Source organism: Ischnura elegans, chromosome 1 (genome assembly GCF_921293095.1).
Source record: "Ischnura elegans chromosome 1, ioIscEleg1.1, whole genome shotgun sequence".
Lineage (NCBI taxonomy): Eukaryota > Metazoa > Arthropoda > Insecta > Odonata > Coenagrionidae > Ischnura > Ischnura elegans.
In genome coordinates this window covers 98,110,009-98,133,296 of record NC_060246.1, presented here as the reverse complement: position 1 = coordinate 98,133,296, position 23,288 = coordinate 98,110,009, and the positions used below count along the sequence as shown (strand labels likewise).

Genomic DNA, 23,288 nt, shown 5'->3' with positions numbered 1-23,288 from the left:
AGGAGAAAACATTTAAATTTGATTACTCCAATGACATTTTCAAATCAAGGACATGAATACTGGCGAGACCAGAAGCAGATCCAGCATAGAGACAACGGGGGGGGGGGGGGGCAAAGTGGGAGTAATATCCCTGCAATAGTGGGGGTCCGAAGAAAATGTGCATTCTATCTAGTGTAAAAGGGATACCAAATTCGGGGGTATAGCCCCCTTATTAACCCTGCAATAGTGGGGGTCCGAAGAAAATGTGCATTCTATCTAGTGTAAAAGGGATACCAAATTCGGGGGTATAGCCCCCTTATTCTCCCCCACCCATAGATTCGCCACTGGGCTTGACCAAAACATATTCAAAATCAATACTAAGGGAAAATAACTAAATGACTAGAGGGCAGATTGAGAATCTCAGAAACCAACGATCAATCCCAGTTCGTTTTGGGAATAAGACGTTAAGTAAAATACGGTATCTCCCCTCGTTATAGGGATAGTACAATAAATAATTTATGACCAGGGAGCCCATAGAGGAATAATAATCGCTTCCACAGAAAAGAGGAAAAATCACGATTTACGGTGTATCTCAGAAGCATACGAAGGGAGGACTTCGATTCATGATTCAAAATGCAGTGATCTTACGATATTAGGCCATTATAGTCGGAGGTCATTGACGAAAGAATGATTACTGAAAGGGTAAAAGGAAAAAAATAAGATATCCCTCATTAAATCCCGCTCTTGATAGCACGAGGTCCACATCATTCCTCCCTGACGCACACTGTATTCGAAGGCTGTACACAACTGCGAACCAGGAAAACATGCACGAGTGGCGACGCGGAAAGAGGGAGTAAACGATACCATGACTTAAGATAAGACAAACACGATCGAGCTGATGGATTCAGATTCAGCATTCTCCGTCGTAGCGTCGAGATGTAAATGACTTCGCCAAAAAAATAATGCGAGAGCGACTCATTCGTTGGAAAGAATTCCTACCGCCTTGCGCAGAGGAAATCATGATCTAACATAGAAGGTTGGAGAGGCAGTGGCTTTCCCTGGCCCGAAAATAACGTCAAGTCCATAGTCCGTAAAAAGAGATAGCAAACTCACGAAAAAAACACGCTTGCCCTCGATATCCAACGCACACCACTGAATGCAGTAAGCGACAGGCTACGACCGTCAACTTTACGCTATCCATTTCACGTGAGCGGCGTGCTAGATGTGTCCGACACATCGAGGCTCGAAGAAGGCAACTTAATAATAATTCGCAGTCATGAAGTAATTATCTTGGCTCTACACGTCAATAAACTCGACCAAATTACACTACAGCTCCAGAATTAATTTATCATTAAGTACTTGAAATAGATCGACGTATTATGACAGAGATAAAAAATTCCATTTAGTAATAACCTGATAAGAATGACAAAAACAGAGAGAGAAGATTTGCCTTTAAGTATTGAAAAGGAGAGAAACGTAATTTGACACAGGTACGTTAGAACCATTACGTCAACAATGATAAGCATTGTCCATACTACTATGTATGGCCCAAGGTTTTCTCAGCAACATCAGGGTTCGAAGAGTAGACAAGCGAGGTAATTCAAATTAGGTAAGATTGAATATAATAGGCACGAAAATATGTACGAAGTGAATGACGTCAAGAAAACCCTAAAGAAGGAAAAATTGAAGGTACCACAAAAAAACAAAACGAAGGGAGGGAATACGAGACGAAGACAATGTTTTGGGCCAAGACGATTAATCTGTAAACGGCTTTGACAACATTGAAAAAAAGCTATAACTAATACAAGCCGTAAGGGAAATGGGTTCGTAAAAAAGTCTTATGGCCTGTATACACGGTGCATTAACACGCACGAGTTAATGTCTAATGGCATGAATGATTTTTGCGGGCCGGAACGAAATATGTACGAATGCATGAACCAAATTAGAACAGGTTCTATCTTCTGTGCATGCATTTGCACAAGGTGTGTGGTTACACGGTGCATTTTGGCGTTCATTCTCGCGTTCATACGTTAAGACATTAACCCGTACGTGTTCATGTACCGCGTAAACAGACCTTTACGAGCTCCCAACATCGAGAGTGATGGCGTATGTCGCCCAATATTCACAATCAGTGCCCCAAGTCCACCGGACAGCCGGAAGTCCAGCGGCCCAAATGGCCCCGTTCCGTCCCCCTACGCCCTAGTTCCCAAAAAAATAACAGGTATGGACGGCTTTTCGTAAAGGCAATGCAAGACATAAATGGGGTATTCTCGGAATGTAAACGATTTTGTCATAATAGCCGCATGGCGCATATGTTGCTAACAAAGAATTGAGCGGAACAAAGATAAAATGGCGCTTAAAAATTACTACAGAAGAATAGGAGAAGGTATTCCTACAGTGGTCACCAAAGACAAAGCGTGGCACAAATTCTTCAATTCAAAATAGTAAACGGACAAGATTCCATTTTTATCAACCCTAAATACCAGAGGTCATAGGCAATAATAAAAAAATCGCTACAAAACATGAATGTCGGCAATGGCATGATGTTCTATAACTATAATGGGCGGTGGAAAATGTATGCTAGAAATAGGTGAGAAATTCCTTGAAGTCAGATAGTACCCGATCGAATTAATTTAATCATCTCATTCAAATAAAATAATAAAAACCTAAAGCGCTGGCACAAATGGACTACTTTCAATCACAGGAAATATTTATCTTACGCCTACAATAAATGATAATAGAGGTAAATTCATAATTCCATACAAACTGGGTTCATTGAAAAACACGACCAAAAGCCATTATTCTATGCATTAATTTAAAAAATCGAATTACAAAAAAAACTGGAGGAGAAAACAAAACTACAACAGCATCAATCCACAAAGAAGAACACATCATTTCCTATGCAAACAAGAGGAAGGCGCGCGGCAGTAAACAATGGCCGTGAAAGAACACATCGAGACAATCAATGCAATCAACTCTCTTAGTGATCCGTGGCAATTCCTTCTTCTTGGCGGCTTACATAGTTGGTGAGGAGGCGGCCAACAACACACGGTGGGAAGAAGACTATAGATGGCGGGGTGATGGGAAGAAGAGAGAGAAAGAGGATGGAAGTGAAGGAGGCGGCAGCGAGGTCACGGGAACGGAGCTGGCGGAACCAGAGAAGCGTCGGCAGAGCGAGGCGTTGGTCTCGAGGAGGGATGCGAAGCGAGAGAAACCGACGGAGGGGAAGCAGAGAACACGGAGGGGGGGAAAACGACAGCGGCGAAGTCAGCTGAGAGAGACGGCCTGAGAAGAGGGGTGCAGAAGAGATGAAGGGGTGGGAGTTGCGAGGAGAGAAGAATAAAGGCATGGTTCTACGTGGGGCAGAGTGGGAAAAGACCAATGGACGGAGGAGGGGAGAAGATGGAGACAAGGATGGGAAGGGGTTAGGGCAAGCAGCGTCGGTGCGATGAACCGCCGCCCAACCGATGCGTCACCTGTCGGATGGAACAGGACACAGCGTTGCCAGTGCATATCTTTTTTACTACAGTAATGCCTTTTTCCTTCTAATGCTGGATTCTGAAATTTGTTACTGAAGCCAAGCGCCGAAAGCGACTGATGGACGCTGGAGTAGCGAAAGCGTCCTCCACCAGCAGGATGCCAATCAAAGGGAGCGTCTAACTGAAAATGACACACGCGGCACAGATGAAGGTATCCATATACCTATTCCCGAACGCACTCGGTAGCTGCAGTAAAACTTAAGGTGCCCAATACGAGGAGTTCTTTCGATCATCTGAATAGTAGACTTTAGTATTGCCGAAGAAATGTAGGATAGGACTCGAAGTGCAGGAAGGCAGACATTCAAATAAAAAGGTACACGAAAAAGGTGGTATTCCTGATTGAAAGGAAGTTACGAGAACAAGGTGAACTGCCAAACGAAACATATCTTCCACATTAAAGTGACACCTTAATGATAAAATATTGAGCAAATAAGAACCACGAGGAATAAATGCTCATGACAGTATAAAATAACTGATAAGGGAGTTCACTAGGATGATGATATTGTGAATCCAGGAAATCGCAAGCCACTAAGAACATACTCTTAATGCCTTGCCCGAAAGGTCCAATGATGACCTATCAAAAAATGCAAAGAATCTATCTGAATAACTAATACAAATTCATCGCTACGCTCCAAAGAAAATTAATAGTATCCAATAAGTAGAGACCTCTTCCCAAAGATCAGAGCTAAGCATCCCCAAAGGAAAGAAAAAAACACGAAATTTAACCATCTTGGAAGTAATTATGGCTACATTCAATGAAAAGTATGGTATGGCCATAATAAGGATATCATTATTAAGCCCCCACTTCAATAGTGGAAACCGATCCAGGTTTCGTAATTGAACAAGTTCTTTTAATACAGCTACAATTTGAATTCGAACATAGGAACCACAGCATGATGCCTTTAGAATCAGTCGACGTCATAGTTAAAGCACGATGATAAACATGAATTACTGGAGGAGTCACGGTAGGGCGCATGTTACACACAAAATTTTTACAAAGTAATTAAATTTGCCTGTTCCCTACTCCGTCGGTTCCCCGTCATATTACATGAAAGACGATTTAATTCAAATCCTGATGATGATATGTCATTTAAGTTGGACACCAGAACTCACCACACATGAATATATAACAAATGCAAGATGATAAAATTAAGCAGAAGTAAAGAAAAATTAAAGAGAAGCAAAACATTAATCAGCAATTCGCAGTGATTTCATAGACTTCGGATGAATTGTTTCCAATACCGCCCCGACGCGTCCTCTCCAAGGGCATGTCAGACGCTGATCGAGACCCACATAGGACGCAAAGCCACAAGATGGCATCTTGAAGGCATCTTACCATAGCCCTGATAAATAAACTATCTTAGGGTACAATACGACTGAATTCAACCTGGGAAATTGAAAACCCCTTCGTATGAGCATTAATCAATTCCAATACCAGCAGTAGCCGCAGAAAACTACAACACCACGCACCAAAACACCCAAGGACATGAGATAAACTGGATACTTGCGTTTAGCCTTAACACGATTGCCACTTATTCACAAGATATTGAACAATTTCGACGACGCAAATGATTTACAAATTCTTTCTCGTAAGCGCACCTGCCTAAGGCCGTGACCTACTAACAGCTTTCCCAATCAGAACACTGAATAGCCAGCAGTAAAGAATACGGGTCTCTAATTAACGACACCATTAAAACCAGACCCGTTAAGTAGTAACAAACCAGTTATGACACCGGAATAATGCAAAGTAAAACTGAGTCAATATCGATAATACGTACCAAGAGTCCAGTCTCGACGCTGGGGAGAAGAGTGAGTCTACTGCCATCCATAAGTTGATTTTCGTGTAAAGTTCCATCCCTTAGTTGCCTGTAAACAAGTCGTCTATTAAATAAATTCGAAACATAAAGTGATTAGCAACGAGTGATACCTTCATGTTAACAAACAAGTTCAGAACAATTTAATATCGAACCTGTCTCTATGAAGTAGACATATCCGTTCTTTGGGCACTTTTAGTTTCTTAGAAATAATTTTCTTGAGGTTTTCCACTGTTTCCATTTTCGCCACTTGCAAATCAAACTGTCCTCCAGTGGTGGGTGTCACGCGAACGGTAATGGATGAATCCGAGTTGGTTACACCACTTCCACAGCCACACCCCGAGAGATCACTTTCTGAACCTACGACATTATTGCTTGAGCCTTTAGAACATTCTCCACTTTGGGGAGTACCAGAGTTTCCACCACCCTCCATATCTGCTTTAAAATATATAAAATTGGCTATCCACAGCGATAAAGGAGGGGGTTTCTTCAGCGATAATGGCCGACGTGCTGAACTTATTTTTTATCCAACTAACTACACCTACGAGCCTCACACAAACACGTACGTATCCCACCTCAGCCACCTCGGTACTGAACTGAAATGTCTCAAGCTTTTCCGGAGAGAACGAAGCTCTGTTGGTTGGCTATCGCAACCGGCACAACGGCGGCGACAGCCAATAGCAAGGCAGAAAGAAAATTTCGATTTGCAGACGAAAACAAAACCGCCTCGCCTGGCGAATTTGACTTAATAAACTTTTTTAATAAAAAGTTTAGAAACAGAGAGACAAATAATGAGAGAAAATGCATACATACAGTTAAAAAGAAAATATTTTTATTATTTATTGCTATTTTATAAACGATTTCAAACAGTAACAAGAATACTTCGCATTCAATGCCACCTTCATCAACAAACTTTCAACAAAAAGTCAATATCTCCAGTATAAAAATTCATAATGCTCCTTACAGCTCAAGAAATTTAGATCATAAATCTAAATCATAGGCTTATAAAAGTAACATTTCACAACCTTGATTTACTTCTCTAGGAAAAGAAAACGATCCATAAAACAATATGCATGAGTCCAGCCCCACATAACGTTAAACAAGAGCAAATGAAGACCACAAATGATTAATAATTGGCGCGATTCGTGATATACCAATACCTTATTCTCAAAATGTAATATTTCCCTATGAACAGTAAAGCACGGGCATTGGTTCCGTCCCTGAGAGGATGCAATTCTTTCAGCATAGATAAGTTTATATGCTCATTTCATACTTTCCTCCCACTCACACAGCATTACAAAGCCTCATGTTCACTGGTTAGCTAAAATAATATGTCCCCATTTTTTTCTCAGCCTACGGCATACCCAGTATGCCACATGAGAATACAGGATAGGAGATAATTGGGAAGAATACAAAAGTATTTTCAGGATCCAAATTCCACTGTGTCTGGTTCAATAGGCTTAAAGTCAAAAGAACCTCTTCCATCCATTTGAAGATAATACTGAAAAACAAGAGAAAGTGACAATATTTAGGTAAATAGGACCTTAATCAAAGGAAAAGAAACTTGGGTAGGTACTTGTTTGTACTATAGTTTGGAGTGCTCACCTCATGATGCTTCCATAATGATCGCCGATGAGATACGGTGAACAGGGTAATATCAACCTCTCTGCAGTACTGGTACATCAGCCCCTCAACATCAACACTTACAGCACTGGTACATTCATCAAGAATTGCAAACTGTGGTGCATGGTAGAACAGTCTCGCCATCTACAAAATAAATAAATTTTACATTAAATCAGCATGGAAATATCTACTTCATTGATCATGGCCTCAACACACTTGAAAACACTGTGAGCTAAAGATATAATGGTTGCTTTCCACTCCACTGACCACTCCTTCCAGGGGCACAGCTAGGAATTGAGGCTAGGGTGGTTTTAGATGCAACTCATACTTGGGGGTATGGGGGTATTGCATACCTGCCAGGGTAAGCAGGTGTTGCGGGGGCCCTCCTCCATTAACATTTTAAGAATAAGGGTTCAAAAAGGCGAGTTTTACGGCTTTCTGAGGGAAATTTGATTTATCCTAGCACTATGCTATAAGTGATACTGATTCAATTACGTAAAATGGATTAAACTTAAAAATTTCTCTGAGCTCTGTCGGGGGTTTTATCTCCCAAAACCCCCATCGCTGCACCACTGACTCCTTCAACTTGTGCAGTCACTTCTCAGAAACCCATCAATCCCAAAGTCATTGTTTTGGGGGAGTTTTGGTTGATAATATTTTCTGTGGCATCTTTGTGATACACAGTAACTCTCAACAATAATGCATCTGAGGTCTGATGTGCTCAGACAGGTGGCTTTTAGATATTCATAAATTATTTTTAATTTAAATTACATTATTTTTTAATATGGTAAAATAAAAACTTTAATAGGTGAGTCACCTTAAAGATAACCATCTATTCAATTCTTCCAGAAAATGCAGGAAAGGGGGGGGGGGGGTTGCCATTCCCTCAGATCAATCAATCTAAATATAGCTCAGTGTGCAACTTGAGTCAGTCTTTATGCAATAAAAATAAAAAACAAAGCATACTAAATCAAACAAATTGATTAAAGTCAATTCATGCTAAAGAATGGAAGCCAAGAAACAATAAAGGATGAACCTTCATTTCGAATTAGATCAATAAGATAAATAATGATTGTAATAAGATGCTAAGGCATGAGATGGTTTATTTCTCCAGGATTTATGCGGAGGATGACCTTTTTGTCAGAGTTCCATGTGAATCAGGGTTATAAACGCAACAGGAGAGTTCTTCAGAAGGGCATCTAAATTTTTCCCTATTTTCCTGCAAAGCAAAGCAGGAAAGGTAGATGGGAGGATAGTGTTGGAAAGATGAGGAGAGAATAAATGAATTACCTCCGCATCTATCAGTACAGGCTACCCAGCTAGCACATTATAAGTCATTGAGATAAGGTGAAAGGAAGAAATAAGGAAGGTGCTTATCAAGTAAGCTTGTTATGGGTTTCTTACGGCCAGGCCGACAAACATCCAGAGAAATGACAAAATGCATGGCAAACTTTCAGCACTTCCGTAGATGTTGTTTTTATTCCACTGTTTTAGAGTACATATTCATTAAGGAACTTATGTATAAGAACTATTTTTCCATTCTAGGCACGTCTATAGTATGAGTAGAAATAACATCATATGGCCATATTTAGAAAATCATTCAAATTTATGAAATGATGGCAAAACGACAGTCGTCTGAAAAAACATAATTTCACAAGAATAGTGATGTAGAATAATATAAAAATGCCGGAAGGAATCTCTAATATCTACATTGTATTCATCCAGTTATCAGACCATAAATTAAAATTCATAAATGGCAGATTGTGTGGACCTTGAATAATTTCAGTTTTTTCATTCACGCACCAGCTAAGTTTTTTTATGGGTTGTATGTAGATTGTATAAGTGGATTTAAAATGGTAACAACGCCTGCTACACTCATCAGTTGCCGTGGTGTAATAGTTCGCCTATAGAGCTGCAGATGCATAAGTCATACATTCAGTTCTCCCTGGTGTCATTTTTTTTCTTTCTGCCACAAGGATAAAGTACTTTGTATCTTCACCAGCTAGTCGCCAGCTGTTGTTAATTTTTTTCTATTTACGGGAAAATCTGTCATCAGTTGCTAAGCCCTTATAGAGACTTGCTGAATTTCACTGGTAGGTTTTAAATTCATGTCGGGATGAGCAGCGTAACATGTATAGTACGAATTACGCTGTTCAGCTGCCTTTGGTGGTCCAACAGAAGCGACTTACGTTGTCTGAGGATATTTGACGGCATTCCTTACCTATTCTTCCCTAAAATCTTACCCTTGCACTATATAAGCCCCTTAGCTTACCATAAGCTGCTTATCAATTTTTTCCGTAAGAAAACCAGGAGAAATGGATAGCTCTCTTATTTTTTGCTATCTGAGTATATTTTCAGGCAACCAGCATACTTCTTCAGACAGAGCAGAGAAGAGGGCTAATGCAATTAAGCCCTCAATCTTTGTTCCGAATTTGGCCTTACAGCTGGGAGTGAGTAATTTGGAGAAAATTGTATACACTGCTTTTTGAATATTCACTTCCAAGTTTTTGCCCAGAAGTCACCTCCTCTCTTGATGTAACTATCCCCAGCAATAGGGTGGTTCCCTATAATTTTTTTATTGCTTAAATCAAAATATTTTTAATTCGAGAGTACATATTTCACGCTTTTAGATTTTTAAATGACGATATCTATTTTTTGTGATTAATGAATAGTGAAAAATTTCAAGCGTGCGAAAACGTGATGGCTAAGGCTGGGAAAAGCCCGTGTGACATCTGGCTGCTCCTGTGTGAGGCTATGAATGCCACTACTATGCAGGCTGCTTGCTGCCGAGCATGGTGGTAGCATAGAGTACCCTGCTAGCAGATAGCGCTTGGCTTAAATAAGGATTATTAATACCCTAGCAAACGAAGAAAACTTTCAGATCTTAGCCAGTTTTAATAGATGATTATTAAGAAATGTTTCCCTGAGCTCTGTGCCTCATGCATGCAGTGGTAATCTCAGACGATGTAAAACTGCTATCTACTCATATAGAATCTAGGTTCCTGTGACGTCACGTGGAGTGGCATTGCATGGGTGCCAATCTAGCCTTTTTCAAATGAGGTTAAAATTGACCATTAACATTCGTCTAACTGGGATTTCTAAAACCAAATAATTTGCATATTATGATTGCACTAATGGTGGGTAACGAATCACACTCAATGCCATTCGTTTTCTTTGATGAAGGAAACTACCCTATTAGGAATCCCCAGGAATAAGGTCTTTAAAAGGCTTTAAAGGCAAAGGAACCAGAACACATGTGACATTACTTAGTGGCCATAAAAGATGACCAAACTACATAGTCTAATATTCTGACCAAATGAAGTGGGCTAGATTGCTTTCATAACTGTCATCCACATTATAGATCCTTGTGGAAGGGTCCCGGAATACAGCCAAGGTCTCCTACGCTCTGAATCCGACCATCACATAAGTAAACATCAAATATGGATAATTAAGAGCAAATTTTTTCATTCAAGCAGATTCCACGGTAAACAACTCACTAAATTGAATCCAAAAAGATAATTTGAAACTCGTAGCAAACAAAAAAAACTGTCAGAAACATTGTACTCACAGCAATCCGTTGTTTCTCTCCCCCTGAGAGAACATCAATCCAATCAGCCACAGCATCCCACCCACCTTCTCTAGACAATAAATAACCAAGACGCACCCTATCAAGGTGCTCAGCAAGAATGGCATCTGTTATCCCTCGGCTGGCCATCTCATCCCTTGTATGAGGATATATGACCTAAATTAGTAAAAAAATAGCAATAAAATGAAGCCTTTGCAATATTGAAAAAGAGCTCATATATGTGTATGAGGTTATAAGAAAGGTCTACCTGATCCCGAAGCGTCCCAAGTGTCATATATGGTCTTTGTGGAATGTAGAACAGTTTACCTCTAGGAGGTTTGGTCAAGGTTCCACCAAAAAGAGGCCATAATTCTCCCAGAACACGAAAGAGAGATGACTTCCCACAGCCATTAGGTCCACACACTAGTACATTCATCCCAGAGCGGACTTCAAAGGATAGCTCTGGTACAAGAATGTCACCATTAGGAGTGACTAATGGCACACGATCAAACTTTATAATATTATCCTGAAAAGATTAAAGCATCATGATAACCCGCACAAAATAAATATTGACAAATTCCACCAGAATATACAAGCTTTAAATAAAATATAGGTTTGTAGCAATATAAAATCTTTGGCAAATAAATCACACTCTATTGATATTGTTGCAACATTTGCTAATTAAACACCAAAAACCAATCGTGAATGAGTTAAGTTATCCCAACCTACCCATGCAATGCTTTCATTGTGTAGTAAAACAGATGCACTGACAGTTGCATCAGGCAAGAATTGCAAGCACTCAAGCTGTATTTGGTGCAAAATATCCATCCAATATATATCCTGACAAGAGCGTCAAGTTGGGGACACGTGGTAGGCTACAGGGAAGAGCACTATGGGATTCTGGGTTCAAATACCTGCTGAAGCCTTTGGGCACCCCCGACAAATATTCTCAAAGAGCAACGTGTCCCACAGAAAGGAACTGACCCCCTACCCAGAGAGTGTGTAAATCACATACCTGAAGCTCTGAGGTGAAATCTACCCCCACCAACCCATACCAACCTTTGGGCTGAAACACTGAGTGAATAATCTCAAATTATCCTCTGATTGAACATCTGGGGGACAAGAGTCAGGAGGTTCAGAGTAACCCCTCGAAATCTGACTGCTTCATCTCCAGTATTAGAAATAAATGGTCTGATTGAGAAATAGGGTGGTTTCCTATTATTTTTTTATTGCCTAAATCGAAAGATTTTAACTCCTGGAGTACGTATTTCACGCTTTTAGATTTTTAAATGACGATATCTATTTTTCGTGATTAAATGAAAAGTGAAAATTTTCAAGTGCGCGAAAATGTGACGGCTAAGTATGAATGCCGGGAAAACTCCGTGTGACGTCGTTCTGGTTCTCGCTGCCGCTAGTGAGGTGACCTTGGGGCAAGGCTTTGAACGCTGATATGACACAGGATGCTAGTAGGTAGCAGAGTACCCTGCTAGCAGGTAGCGCTTGGCTTAAATAAGGATTATTAATACCTTATCAAACGAAGAAAACTTTCCGACCTTAGGCAATTTTAATATGTGATTATTAAGACATGTTTCCCTTAGCTCTGTGCCTCATGCATGCATTGGTAATCTCATACAATGTAAAACTCCTATCTACTCGTATAGAAACTAGGTCCCTGTGACATCACGTGGAGTGGCATCACATGGGCACCAATCTGGCCTTTTTCAAATGAGGATAAAAATTGACCATTAACATTCGTCTAAACCGGTATTTCTAAAACCAAATAATTTGTATATTATGAATACACTACTGGTGGGTAACAAATCGCAATCAATGCCTTTCATTTTCTTTGATGAAGGAAACTACCCTATTGCTACAAGCTGGCCACAGAGAAGAGGTTGATTTTGGAAAAATTGAGCTGCCTCTCACCGAACACCAGGTGGTCTAATACCATCTACTACCCAATCTTTCTTTCCATAGAACATGCAGAGGTGAAAATTTACAATTCTATCATGGGAAATATTTGACATTTGGTCCCCAGAAACAGTGGCTGTTTAAGGAGGTGGCCTCTGGATGGATTTTATGCAGGTTTATTAGGTATTATGCAGGTCTGGATTATTTTATGCAGAACAAAAGTTATTTTTTGAGATTTTCCTCTCGGTACAGAGTGATCTCCTTGCCCCCAAATAATCCCTTTCTCTGTATTTCTATCTACTTCAGAGTAAGGCTGATACGAGTGAGCCCTTAGAAAACTCAGGTTCAGGCAGCATTGTAAAATCAGGTGTGATCACCAAACTTCCTCATCTCGTAACTTTTTAGGCTCATAAGTGAAAGTGAGATTGAACTATGTCTATGCATATACAATAATACAACCATGCAGTTCACTTACATTGACCTCATATACATAAACTTTCCATAGGTGATTCACAAGTTTCAAAGGCCAACAAAGACAATCATCTTGTGCACATTTGATACAAACTTCTGCATTGAATCTATTTCCACATTTTCAACAGTGTGCAATACCTATCATTGGGTGTGGTATTTTTGCTATCATAACCTGTGACAGTGAATTCCTACCTGAAACAAAACTCTTCCAGAAAGAAAAAACAAATATGGTTCTATTCAAGCAAAAACTTACAATGAGCATAAAATATTCATATCAGAAGTGGAGCAATCTATCACATCACTCAGTGACTTAATGCAAAGGCATGGGATAACATACATTCAATGCAAGGGAGCCAATTCACACTTTGAGGATGCACTATTTCTTATTTAGGGAGTCTGAAGGCTTCACCACGGATTTGAACCTGGGGCATGGGCATAGGAAGGGGTGTTCCAGGGGGTACGTGTCCCTCACCCTATAAGGCTTGTCCCCCCTCCCCCCCAGAAAAATTTGACAAGCCAAAAATTCACAATTTCAGTATTATTCAAATTTTCATCAGAAATTAGGCTTCATTTAATTTCTGCTGAGACTAAATTAAAACAAATTTTTGGAAGAGAAACATTTCAACTTGAAGCAGGGCAGTAGCCAGGGGGAGGGGGGGTCAGATCAGGTGGTGCCCGACCTTGGAAACTTGAACTGCAAGCATTTTACCCATAGTAACATATAATTGTTGCCTGACATGACAACCTGTGGAGGTACACTACACCCCATGTACCCTGAGCCAAATTCCATGTTACACCCATAACCGGGGGACCTTGGATCAGGATGCTCCACCTAATGAACCACGGCACTCACTGTCTGTCGCTTAAATACATATAATTATAATGATAACTATTTTGAAAAGAGCATTTATAATGTAGTGTTTAAAATTTCTTGAAAATATCACAAAATAGAATAACATAAAAGGGTGATTCCACATTTTCAACAGTGGTAGTGCAACACCTATCATTGGGTGTGGTATTTTTGCTATCATAACCTGTGACAGTGAATTCTTACCTGAAACAAAACTCTTCCAGAGCCAGGAATGAGAGGAAATTGAGACATCTTCATGCTACTCGAAGCTGCTTCTTCAGTACCTTTCATATGGGGTAAGAAAGTCGTACAAGAGGCATTAAATCAGTAAGATATTCAATTAAAAAATTACAATTTCTTGTGTTTTCTATATGTAAAATCATATGAAAATTTAAGATCAAATAAATTCCAATTTCAGCACCCAAAAACTCAGATTAACTTAGCATTAATTATTATGTATAAATAAAAGAGGACACAGACCGTTTGGATGGATTGTGTAGTGATGGCTATGAACAAACAGACGAATGAGCTAAATGATAGGATGTTGTGAAAATAGGGATAAAGTGTAAGATGGAATGATGGTAGGTCACACACACTACATTTATAATAAGTAAAATTAAATTATATGTAGATCAAAGGCTTTACAGAGTGAAGGTTAATATTAACAATCAGGCTTTATCAATTAGAAATTTATCTTCTCTGTTAAGATCTTTAGCATTCAAGCATGTATTTTTCTTCACAATTAGGTATTAGGCACCAATTTTTCTATATCATCGAAGAGTACTTCTAAAGGCCGTTTTACACAGTACACGGAATTGCGCAGGTTAGAGCTGCATTAATTTCTAAAATGACGTGGCGTGAATGCATGAACTTAATTAGAACAGGGGCTATTTTGCCGTCTCGCATGCACGCATTCTCGCATGTGTTCTAGCTATTCACCGCTTTACACGACGCAATTTTGATTGCGCCTTCACACGTACGTCAGACTGCACAATTCCGTGTACCGTGTAAAACGGCCTTAAGAAATTTAACCGCTAATGATACAATTTCCTTGTTATCTAAATATTGGGTTGCCATTAGGGATTTTTTCCTATCAGGCTTATGATTGTTATAAAATTGAATATGATGCAGTAGATACTATGAGACATAACTATCGATATTTTGGGTATTAGCATGCTTAGCCTTTAGAGTGCAGGAATGTTTTTATGCGTTATGCATGCTCATTGCGGCATTTACCTAATTTTTTTATTGCTACTTGGATATCTTGCACTTGGGCACTTTCCCTCACCAAAAGGATTGCTAAGGGGCTTAATTCTACCAGCCTAGCCCTCGTGGCAGGGTGTGCCTTCTGCACAAGGGGTCTCTTCTGCACCTGTTGGCAGCTAAAATCGAGTACTCCTGCAGCTCAAGGGTTGAGGAATGATGCCTAATTTATAAGGAAACTATCTTTGAGTGTTTGCTTCATTAGCATTATGCCATTATGTTTGACACTGTCAACTAATCAAGAGATGCTGTCCATCAGCTACAGGAAATAAACATATTTCCTTGATCCTGCTCTGGGAAAGAACTTAAATTTACATGCAGAAGATAATTAGAAGTTAATTAAGGTTGGCAGTGCATACTTAAAGATAAAATAGCATTTTCATCATCCATGACCTCCGCGAGCATGATTCTACCTCCAAGAGCAAAAGATTATCAATATGATCAATGCATTCATCTAGCACTACCTTTGTGCTATTGACACTAAACCTACTAACTACATAAAAGGAGGGAAGCTAATTTGATATATATTTTTGGTTCATCATTAAAGGTCAACAATATAGAGACCGCTTTGATACTTGTCTCCACTAAGCTCCCCAATCAGCTAATCTTTTCGTATTTACGCATGTCTTCACTATTACATCCTCGATTACTCATGCAAAACTCATTTGATGCCTGCCTAAGCTGTTCACCCTGTTCACTTTCCTTTATTTCCTTCATTACTTCCCTCATTTCCTTCAAAACTTCATCTCAGGTCAAGAATTAATCTCAGAAACTTATGGCTAGCCAAATTTGTTGTTTCTACGACCTCCAATTTACTTAGTTTTGTTTGGACACCTCTCTTTCCTCCGCGTCCACGCACCTCCCATGGTGATTGTCACCTTGGGGGAAATCCCAGGGTTACTATGTTTAGAATGGGGAACTTGCATGATTTTTTTACTTCACAGGCGTATAGGAAATTATTTTCTGCAAAGAAAACTGCATGTAAATCTGAGTTTTCTTCGCGAGATATTCAATGATAAATATAAAGAATTTTAGAGCACCAAAAACTCTCTCACCCCCCAAGCCACAGTAGATGAAGCCTCGATGACATCATAGGTGCCGAAACATCACACGAAGCAACTGTTGTGATTGTTTGTAATAGTTGCCAGGAGTTGTGAGAGCTTTGTTTGTGAGACGTGTTGATTTTTTTCAATTTAAAGTAAAATATCCCACAATAGAGGCTCGGAAGCCCTCATATTTTGTATTATTCATAATATTAAAACCTGAGTAAGAACAAAAGCATATAAAACTGTAACAGTTGAACCAAAATTTTACAATACCAAAATAACATCGATGTAGGAGTCTGAGCCACAGTCATTGGAGGGGGATACGTTAATTGTAAGTTGATGTCCTCAACAGTACCTCATTTATTTATGTAATTAGAACAATTTTGATGTTTTCTCATGTCCGCTATGCTTTTATATACAATAACTTCATCCGTTCATTCGTAGGTGTCGGAAAATTCGTCGTTTAGGACTGCCTGTGCTTGTATTATTAGGTGAATTCCAGTCAATGCAACTTTTGCTCGTTGATTGGAGATTTCTAGGAAAATCTTTTGTGGCAAAATAGTGTTATTTTTCAACGTAACAACTCCCATTAAGCTACAGCTAATAATCACAGAGCCGCTGGTTGTCATGCACAAAGTTTGACAAGGTTGAAAAATATCGGGTAAGAGTTGTAATTATCAGTGTCCCATCGTAATTGAATAGCAAAAAGTTCTATTACGCTATCGATAAATGTCTAATAGTAATGTAAAAATTGTCATCTTGGCGTGTTCATCTCCATTGTTAACCGTAGATATGACATTTCACGATCAAGCTATCAAGATCAAAACTGTGTGTGAAGTTTGTTTTTCTATTATATCAACAACTAGTAGAGAGAAAAGTCTCCTGTGTCACTTGCGTGGGCTAATTTAAGGCTTTAAATCAGTGAATTAATAGTTGTTTTCATCATAACAAGCTCTGTTATTGTGAGTTGTACATGATGAATATAAGAATGATATTGACTTCCAGTATTTAATAATTGTATTTGCCTATTTTCAGTATTATTGAAATAGGTTGTAGCTCGTGTGTGTTGGCAGCAGAACCGATTCGCGATCTCACATGTGAATTGAGTGCCGACTGTTTTGCAGTGAATTTGTATTCATAAAACCAATGAAATGGTGAAACTCTGTGACATTATCGTGAAATAAAATTCTGAGGTTTCACCGACTACCGTGAAGAATTCACCGCAAGGTTACTGTTCTATGTCTTGCACCTCTCATTCGAAAATATTCCTTTGTAGCTACAATAGTCTACACGAAATCGCTGGCGTTAATATCATTTCCCAAGATGTTACTGTCTTCCATAGGAAGGAAATCAAGATAAGAACCTAACTAATTGTGAGGTAGATAATAATTTCTTTTTCCTGAGAATTATATAGTTAAGTATTTATGAGGTAAAAATTGTTTCTTGATGATTAGGTAAACAGACACCACATAGTGAAATTTTCTAAATATATATTTCGTTTCTTTGTGTACTCAAATGCACAGAGATTTTATTTGTCGGGTTTTTAGTAAAACTTTTTACTAACTTGAAGGGATGAGTAAGAAGGAGAATGGTGAAAATGAAAAAGCAGGAGCAATTTCCACAATTTTACATTTATTAATACTACCGGTTTCGCTTTTCAGCATCATCGGGTGATGCTGAAAAGCGAAACCGGTAGTATTAATAAATGTAAAATTGTGGAAATTGCTCCTGCTTTTTCATTTTTATTATGTCACGTTTCCACTCCATCTCGCCTGAAACCTCAAGACTAGGAGAATGGTGGGTAATGCCACGGAGGTTGTTTTGAGGTGTAGGGGTAGATATACATGGTGGTGTGTCGACTGCCAAGGATCAGGGAATACTGGGATCGTTAGGCCAGGTAACCATAGAAAATGCATTCCATGAAAAAGGTTGAGAGTGCAAGGAAGCAATTAGACACAATGGCCTGCTCTTTCTTTATGCTTCCATCACTGCATGAGGGACAGGGAACACAAGCCTTGTCAAAACGCCCCAGGGTGGCCCTCCCTTCATTCTGAGGTCTAGCTCAGGTGGGTCATTAAGGGTGGGGAGAAGTTCAATCACTTTTTGTGGGAAAAAGGGAACCAGGTGGTGGAAGACGATTAAGGAAGCTTAGTGGTAAGGTATGCATGGTCTCAATATTTGGGTCAGTGCAAGGCTACGGAAAGAAAAGGTGAGGGGAGTACCCCAGCATGAGGGTATTTTTGTCACCCCAGAACACTAGCTTTTCTTCCATCAGGCCCTCACGCAGAGCCGGACCAAGGAAAATAGATGCCTATTTCTTCTTTCTTACCACCTATAACTCAAACTTCTTAGAAATAATTATTTATGATTGCCCACTAATCGAGGAGCAAAACTTATGCACTCCCCCGCATGACATTTACTCGTCTATCTCTAAGGAAACGTCCTCAGTGAAGGAATGGGCTCCGCTATAGGCAAAAAATACCAGAGATCTAGCCGCACCTCCAAAGCGGCACTGGATTCTTTGAGGTGTCACTGATTATCCAATATTCTTTATATTTCAATACTCATCAGACTATTTTTAGATATTGCAGGATATAAGATCTGCAGATATAAGAATACTAATAACATTTGTCTTGATCATCAGAATCCTATAAAAATCATGGACATAACGATAGTCTATCTTCAATTCATCTACACCTTGATTATTAATGTTTAAGAAATTAGCCTTCTATCCACACCACAAAGATATAACATATGGGTGAATGCTGTGAAGCAAAATTGTATCACATGGACACATATGACTTCTATTCAGTCCTCATTTTTAGTATTAAAATACATAAAAAATAAGACAATATACACATTAAAAAGTAGAGTTTATCCAGCACTGAAAATCAGAGAAAATTATTACAAAAAAAGATTACACATGAAATTAAAACTTTCATTTGAAAATAATTGACAAAGGGAACAGAAATAGAGAGAATTAAAAATGGAAAAGAATAGTGTTCAAGATTTTATGCTACTACTTCCACAATAATGGGTTAAATCCAGCTAAACTCAGTCATAAATTAAGAAAATAAACGTCACTAGCATTATCAATCACAATCAGGAACCATGCCAATAAAGGCTAAATGTTTGAAAGATAATATGTAACAAAATATAATGCAGCCTCGCAACAGTGCCGTAAATCCAACGACGTAACTATATTCGTAAATCCATATGAGGGTTTAACCTCAAATATAGCCTCCCCTGCCATTTGTATAACCAGTATTTTTGGTAAAAATGAATGCACATGCATATGTATTTCATAATATAATTACTTAACCGAAAAGTGGAAGTCCTAAGAAGAGTGGGAGAGAAGAGAAGCCTCATGAAAACCTTAACATAAATTTTCATCTGAAGACTTTCACAGCTTCTTTTATCTATGTTGTTGGGACAGAGCAAGCGTTCAATCTCCCAAAGGCTTAAGGAGCACGAAAGGGCGTTAAAATTACATCAGTGGGACGCATCAGCTGTTGCTGAACATTTTTACTCTTCTTATTTCGAAGACATTCCAGTCTTCTTATCTTCTTATAAATGTCCTCCCCGTAGAGGATATTAATTTTCGTCTGAAGACTTTCACAGCTTCTTTTATCTATGTTGTTGGTGGTTTTCGGGTATTGCTGTGTAGAAAACATTTTAACTCGACGTTTCACTCCTCCTACTGGGAGCGTTATCAAGAGAATGGAAGGAATTTATTCTCGTCCCAAGCTTATATATGTTTTTCCACTACCCATTGAGGCAGGAGAAGCCACAGACTGAACTACCAAATGCGGTTTATAATCTATCGAAGAAGAATTTGGCCCAAGAGACAGTCTCAGTTCTTTCAAAAGGGTTGAACTTTGCAATTGCGCCTAAATACCTACCAGCGGAAGACATCATTGCAGGAGCAGAGGCTGCAATACGTCTACTTCCTCCAGACAAGGCTGACAGCATGAGACATGAAATTGTGCGAGTGCTTCGACGTTCAAAAATGCCTAAATTAAATTTACCAGCAGCTGAACTACGTTACTTGAACGAATTAAAGTGTGATAACAACATCCTCGTACTTCCAGCTGACAAAGGCAATGCAACGGTCATCATGGATAAGGAAGAATATGGCAAGAAAGTTCTCTCCCTTTTGGATGACGATACTTACGAGAGACTAAATAAAGACCCGACAGCCAGAATCGAGTGCAAAGTGAGAGAATTGATCAAGAGGTCTTCAATTCCAGAGGAAAATCATTGGAAATTAATGCCCTCCGCATCCAGAGCTCCACGCTTATATGGTCTACCAAAAATCCATAAGGAAGGTACACCTTTGAGACCTATTGTAAATACCATTGGTTCGCCGACCTATAAGTTAGCCCGTTATCTCTCAAGAGGCATCCTGGATTTCGTCGGTAGAACGGACTCCTTCATAAAAAATTCGGCGCATTTTATAGAGATCCTGAAAGACCTTCGAGTGACCGAAAGAGATATTTTAGTCAGCTTTGATGTCCCGTCGCTGTTCACCAAAGTTCCTGTCCCTGATTCAGTGGAAATTTTAAGAACTCTTACAGGTGATGGACTACCAGAAGACTACCCAAACTTGGTAGAATTCTGCCTTAGAAACAATTACTTCCTTTACAACGGGCAAATATATGAACAAAAAAGTGGTGCGGCAATGGGTTCCCCACTTTCACCTGTGATTACCAATTTATATATGGAGTTTTTCGAGAAGAAGGCACTTGAGACGAGCGAGAAGAAACCATCATGCTGGTTGAGATATGTGGATGATACCTTTGTTATCTGGCCACATGGAAAAGAAAAACTTGAGGAATTCCACGTACATCTAAATACAGTACATCAAGACATAAAATTCACAAAAGAACTCGAAGAAGGAGGTTGTCTCCCCTTCTTGAATGTACTGGTTAAAAGAAAAATGGATGGAAGCCTAGGCCATTCAGTGTACAGAAAGAAGACCCACACAGACAGGTATCTGAATTCAACATCGCATCACCACCCACAACTAAAGGCCTGCGTCATTAAAACGCTAACCCACCGAGCCAAAATCGTGTGTGATGCTGAGCATATCAGTGATGAAATGCAACACCTTATGTGGGCACTGAAAGGCAATGGTTATAGTGTCTCTTTCATTAAAAGAGCAATGAAAGAAAAACACCCTCCTCAAGATGACGGCCACAAGGGGAAGAAGCCACTTACATACGCTAAAATTCCATACATCTCCGGGGTCACCGATAGAATCGCCAGAATCCTCCATAAAGGCAACATTAAGACTCGCTTCTGCACCGTGAAGAAGATTCAGAATATCCTACCTTCACCGAAGGATAGCCATCCTCCCCTTCAATCTATGGGAGTGTATGAGGTTCCCTGCTGCTGCGGCAGAAGCTACGTGGGACAGAGCAAGCGTTCAATCTCCCAAAGGCTTAAGGAGCACGAAAGGGCGTTAAAATTACATCAGTGGGACGCATCAGCTGTTGCTGAACATTTTGCCTCCAGCCCTGGGCATAGAATAATGTTTGACGCTACACGGGTATTAGCGAAGACGGAAGAATACCATCCGCGTCTTATACGTGAATCCATCGAGATAGCGAAAAGACCTAATAACTTTAATAGGGAGGATGGGTATAACCTCAGCCGTATATGGAGAGGGTTCCTAGCACAATATAATGGCCAACGGCTATCGGCTAAAATTCAAATCCGGCACAACAATGGGTAGCGGAAAAACATATATAAGCTCGGGACGAGAATAAATTCCTTCCATTCTCTTGATAACGCTCCCAGTAGGAGGAGTGAAACGTCGAGTTAAAATGTTTTCTACACAGCAATACCCGAAAACCACCAACAACCTTAACATAAAGACGGAACAACCTTATAGGCCACATCTTGAGACATGATGGCCTGATGAAGACAATCGTCGAAGGACAAGTGGAAGGCAAGAACGGAAAAGGAAGACCTTGAACAAAATATATGGAATAAGTGAAGAAGGATGTGAAAGAGAAGAAATACGTATGTGTGAAAAGATTAGCTGATAGGAGAACTGAGTGGAGAGCTGCGTCAAACCAATCCTAGGATTGTTGACCAGTGATGATGATGAACCGAAAAGTGTAATAATCAAGTAAAGCCTATTAGGCATCCAATAAAAGTATTAAAGTGCAAACAGCAATGAAAACTGTATTATGCAAATGATTTTAATTATTTGACAGGATGTAGTTTCACCACTAAATAAATGTGTGCACTAAATACTTACAAGATTCAAGGGATGGTGACTGTGACAAAGCTGTTCCAGAGCCACGAGTGACCATGGTCCTTTGATAATTTCCCTGGTTCAAGTCAATTAGAACCTTACGGAGCATTGTAACTCTTGAGGTAAATCCAGCCAGTCGTGTCATCTCTCTCCCTGCTAGGACAAGCCGCCCAATGGCTTCTGCCAATTTAACCAGCATCCTCCCACTGGTGTAATAGAACTGTGTAATAAAATAATTAAAAGATGAATCATCAATGATTTCAACCACCAAAGAAAAAGCTTTGGAAAAAATGTACGTAAATCTGCTAAATTAATTTCTAAGACACTTCTAAAACCCTAACCCTAAGATTGAGGGAACGCTTTTATATGTTTTGCCTGCTGACTGCAGTATGATGTACTATTGACGAAGATGTACTATCCCCCCTTGACGAAGCTATGCAATTGTATTGCCTTCAGCGAATAAATTATTATTATTATTATTATTACTATGCTTAAGTTCTCCTCGTGCACTGTGCCCAAGAGCAGCAATTTTAGTTCTTTCTTCAGTATCTATGCAACATCATACAATATGCTTCATTCCCGTGGAATCACTCATTACCACTCATTAATTGGACATACAGTTAGTCCTCTTCCTACACACATTCGATTTATGAACTTTCAGAGACACGAATGTTAAAAAAACTCAGTGTATACAGATGTATAGAACTTAAAACTAACTGTACCAAATGACATTACAATTTGAGTGACATTGTACCAATAACCTTATCAGTTATATGTATGTACAGATATTGTGATTTTGTTTTTAATATATATTGAAATTAACATGTCTTACAGCAGGGATGTAGATACTATTAGCAAAGGAACACAATAATTCTGAGCCCACTCACTCAATTGCGAACAAGGATAAACTGAATATGGGTGCAATAATTAGATACATATATAGCTTTCTAAATACATAATAC

General features: G+C 39.4%; 2 protein-coding genes across 3 annotated transcripts in view; both read right to left on the bottom strand.

Moving 5' to 3' along the window:
- Positions 1-5,949, bottom strand: part of LOC124166931 (midnolin) — an 87,992-nt gene extending 82,043 nt beyond the window's left edge. For both annotated transcript variants that reach the window (XM_046544648.1, XM_046544655.1), the window contains exons 1-2: positions 5,488-5,949; positions 5,297-5,384 (exon numbers count right to left, since the gene is read on the bottom strand). In XM_046544648.1, coding sequence (XP_046400604.1) covers positions 5,297-5,384; positions 5,488-5,765 — 366 coding nt within the window. In that variant the 5' untranslated portion in view covers positions 5,766-5,949. The remainder of the gene's footprint in view (positions 1-5,296; positions 5,385-5,487) is intronic.
- A 193-nt stretch (positions 5,950-6,142) lies between these two features.
- Positions 6,143-23,288, bottom strand: part of LOC124166920 (ATP-binding cassette sub-family D member 3) — a 28,946-nt gene continuing 11,800 nt past the window's right edge. Inside the window, exons 11-16 of the mRNA XM_046544638.1 lie at positions 22,330-22,546; positions 13,957-14,036; positions 10,789-11,046; positions 10,524-10,697; positions 6,938-7,099; positions 6,143-6,833 (exon numbers count right to left, since the gene is read on the bottom strand). Of these exons, the coding sequence (XP_046400594.1) occupies positions 6,756-6,833; positions 6,938-7,099; positions 10,524-10,697; positions 10,789-11,046; positions 13,957-14,036; positions 22,330-22,546 (969 nt within the window). The 3' untranslated portion in view covers positions 6,143-6,755. The remainder of the gene's footprint in view (positions 6,834-6,937; positions 7,100-10,523; positions 10,698-10,788; positions 11,047-13,956; positions 14,037-22,329; positions 22,547-23,288) is intronic.